The sequence below is a fragment of the Emiliania huxleyi genome (genome assembly GCF_000372725.1).
Source record: "Emiliania huxleyi CCMP1516 unplaced genomic scaffold EMIHUscaffold_8441, whole genome shotgun sequence".
Taxonomy (NCBI): domain Eukaryota; phylum Haptophyta; order Isochrysidales; family Noelaerhabdaceae; genus Emiliania; species Emiliania huxleyi.
Genome location: NW_005195707.1, coordinates 1 through 1,255, shown reverse-complemented (window position 1 = coordinate 1,255; position 1,255 = coordinate 1). Strand labels below are relative to the sequence as shown.

The window sequence follows — 1,255 nt, the reverse complement described above, 5'->3', positions numbered from 1 at the left end:
CGCCGCCGCCGTCCGCCTCGCCCTCGCCGCCGCCACCGTCAACGGCGCCGCCGTCCGCCTCGCCCTCGCCGCCGCCTCCTTCCGCCTCGCCCTCGCCACCGCCTCCCTCCGCCTCACCGTCGCCACCTCCTCCATCTGCCTCACCGTCTCCGCCGCCGCCGTCCGCCTCGCCCTCGCCGCCGCCTCCTTCCGCCTCGCCCTCGCCGCCGCCACCGTCAACGCCACCGCCGTCCGCCTCGCCCTCGGCGCCGCCTCCTTCCGCCTCGCCCTCGCCACCGCCTCCCTCCGCCTCACCGTCGCCACCTCCTCCATCTGCCTCACCGTCTCCGCCGCCGCCGTCCGCCTCGCCCTCGCCGCCGCCGCCGTCCGCCTCGCCCTCGCCGCCGCCACCGTCAACGCCGCCGCCGTCCGCATCGCCCTCGCCGCCGCCGCCGTCCGCCTCGCCCTCGCCACCGCCTCCGTCCGCCTCACCGTCGCCACCTCCTCCATCTGCCTCACCGTCTCCGCCGCCGCCGTCCGCCGCGCCCTCGCCGCCGCTGCCGTCCGCCTCGCCCTTGCCACCGCCTCCCTCCGCCTCGCCCTCGCCGCCGCCTCCATCCGCCTCACCGTCGCCCCCGCCGCCGTCCGCCTCGCCCTCCCCGCCGCCTCCTTCCACCTCGCCCTTGCCACCGCCGCCGTCCGCCTCACCGTCGCCGCCGCCTCCCTCGACCTCGCCGTCGCTGCCGCCGCCGTCCGCATCGCCCTCACCGCCGCCGCCGTCCGCATCGCCCTCCCTGCCGCCGCCGTCCGCCTCGCCCTCGCCGCCGCCACCGTCAACGCCGCCGCCGTCGGCGTCGCCGTCGCCGCCGCCTCCTTCCGCCTCGCCCTCGCCACCGCCTCCCTCCGCCTCACCGTCGCCACCTCCTCCATCCGCCTCACCGTCTCCGCCGCCGCCGTCCGCCTCGCCCTTGGCACCGCCTCCCTCCGCCTCACCGTCGCCACCGCCTCCATCCGCATCGACCTCGCCGCCGCCTCCGTCCTTCTCACCGTCGCCCCCGCCGCCGTCAGCCTCGCCGTCGCCACCGCCTCCCTCCGCATCGTCCTCGCCAACGCCGCCGTCCGCCTTCACGTCGCCGCCGCCTCCAGTCACCTCGCCGTCGCCGTCGCCACCGTCTACTTCGTCCTCGACTTCGCCGTCGTTCTCCCTCGGCCTTACCGTCGTCACAGCCTCCATCCTCTTCGTCCATCGCAGCGTCCGCCTCCACTTCAACAGTCG

General features: G+C 78.3%; 1 protein-coding gene across 1 annotated transcript; it reads right to left on the bottom strand.

The window, feature by feature from the left end:
- Positions 1–36: 36 nt before the first annotated feature.
- On the bottom strand, positions 37–1,213 carry EMIHUDRAFT_125190 (hypothetical protein; the record flags this gene model as incomplete). The annotated part of the gene is made up of 1 exon (XM_005758658.1): positions 37–1,213. A coding segment is annotated over one exon (1,177 nt), but the record flags the coding sequence as incomplete, so codon positions are not given.
- Positions 1,214–1,255: the final 42 nt, after the last annotated feature.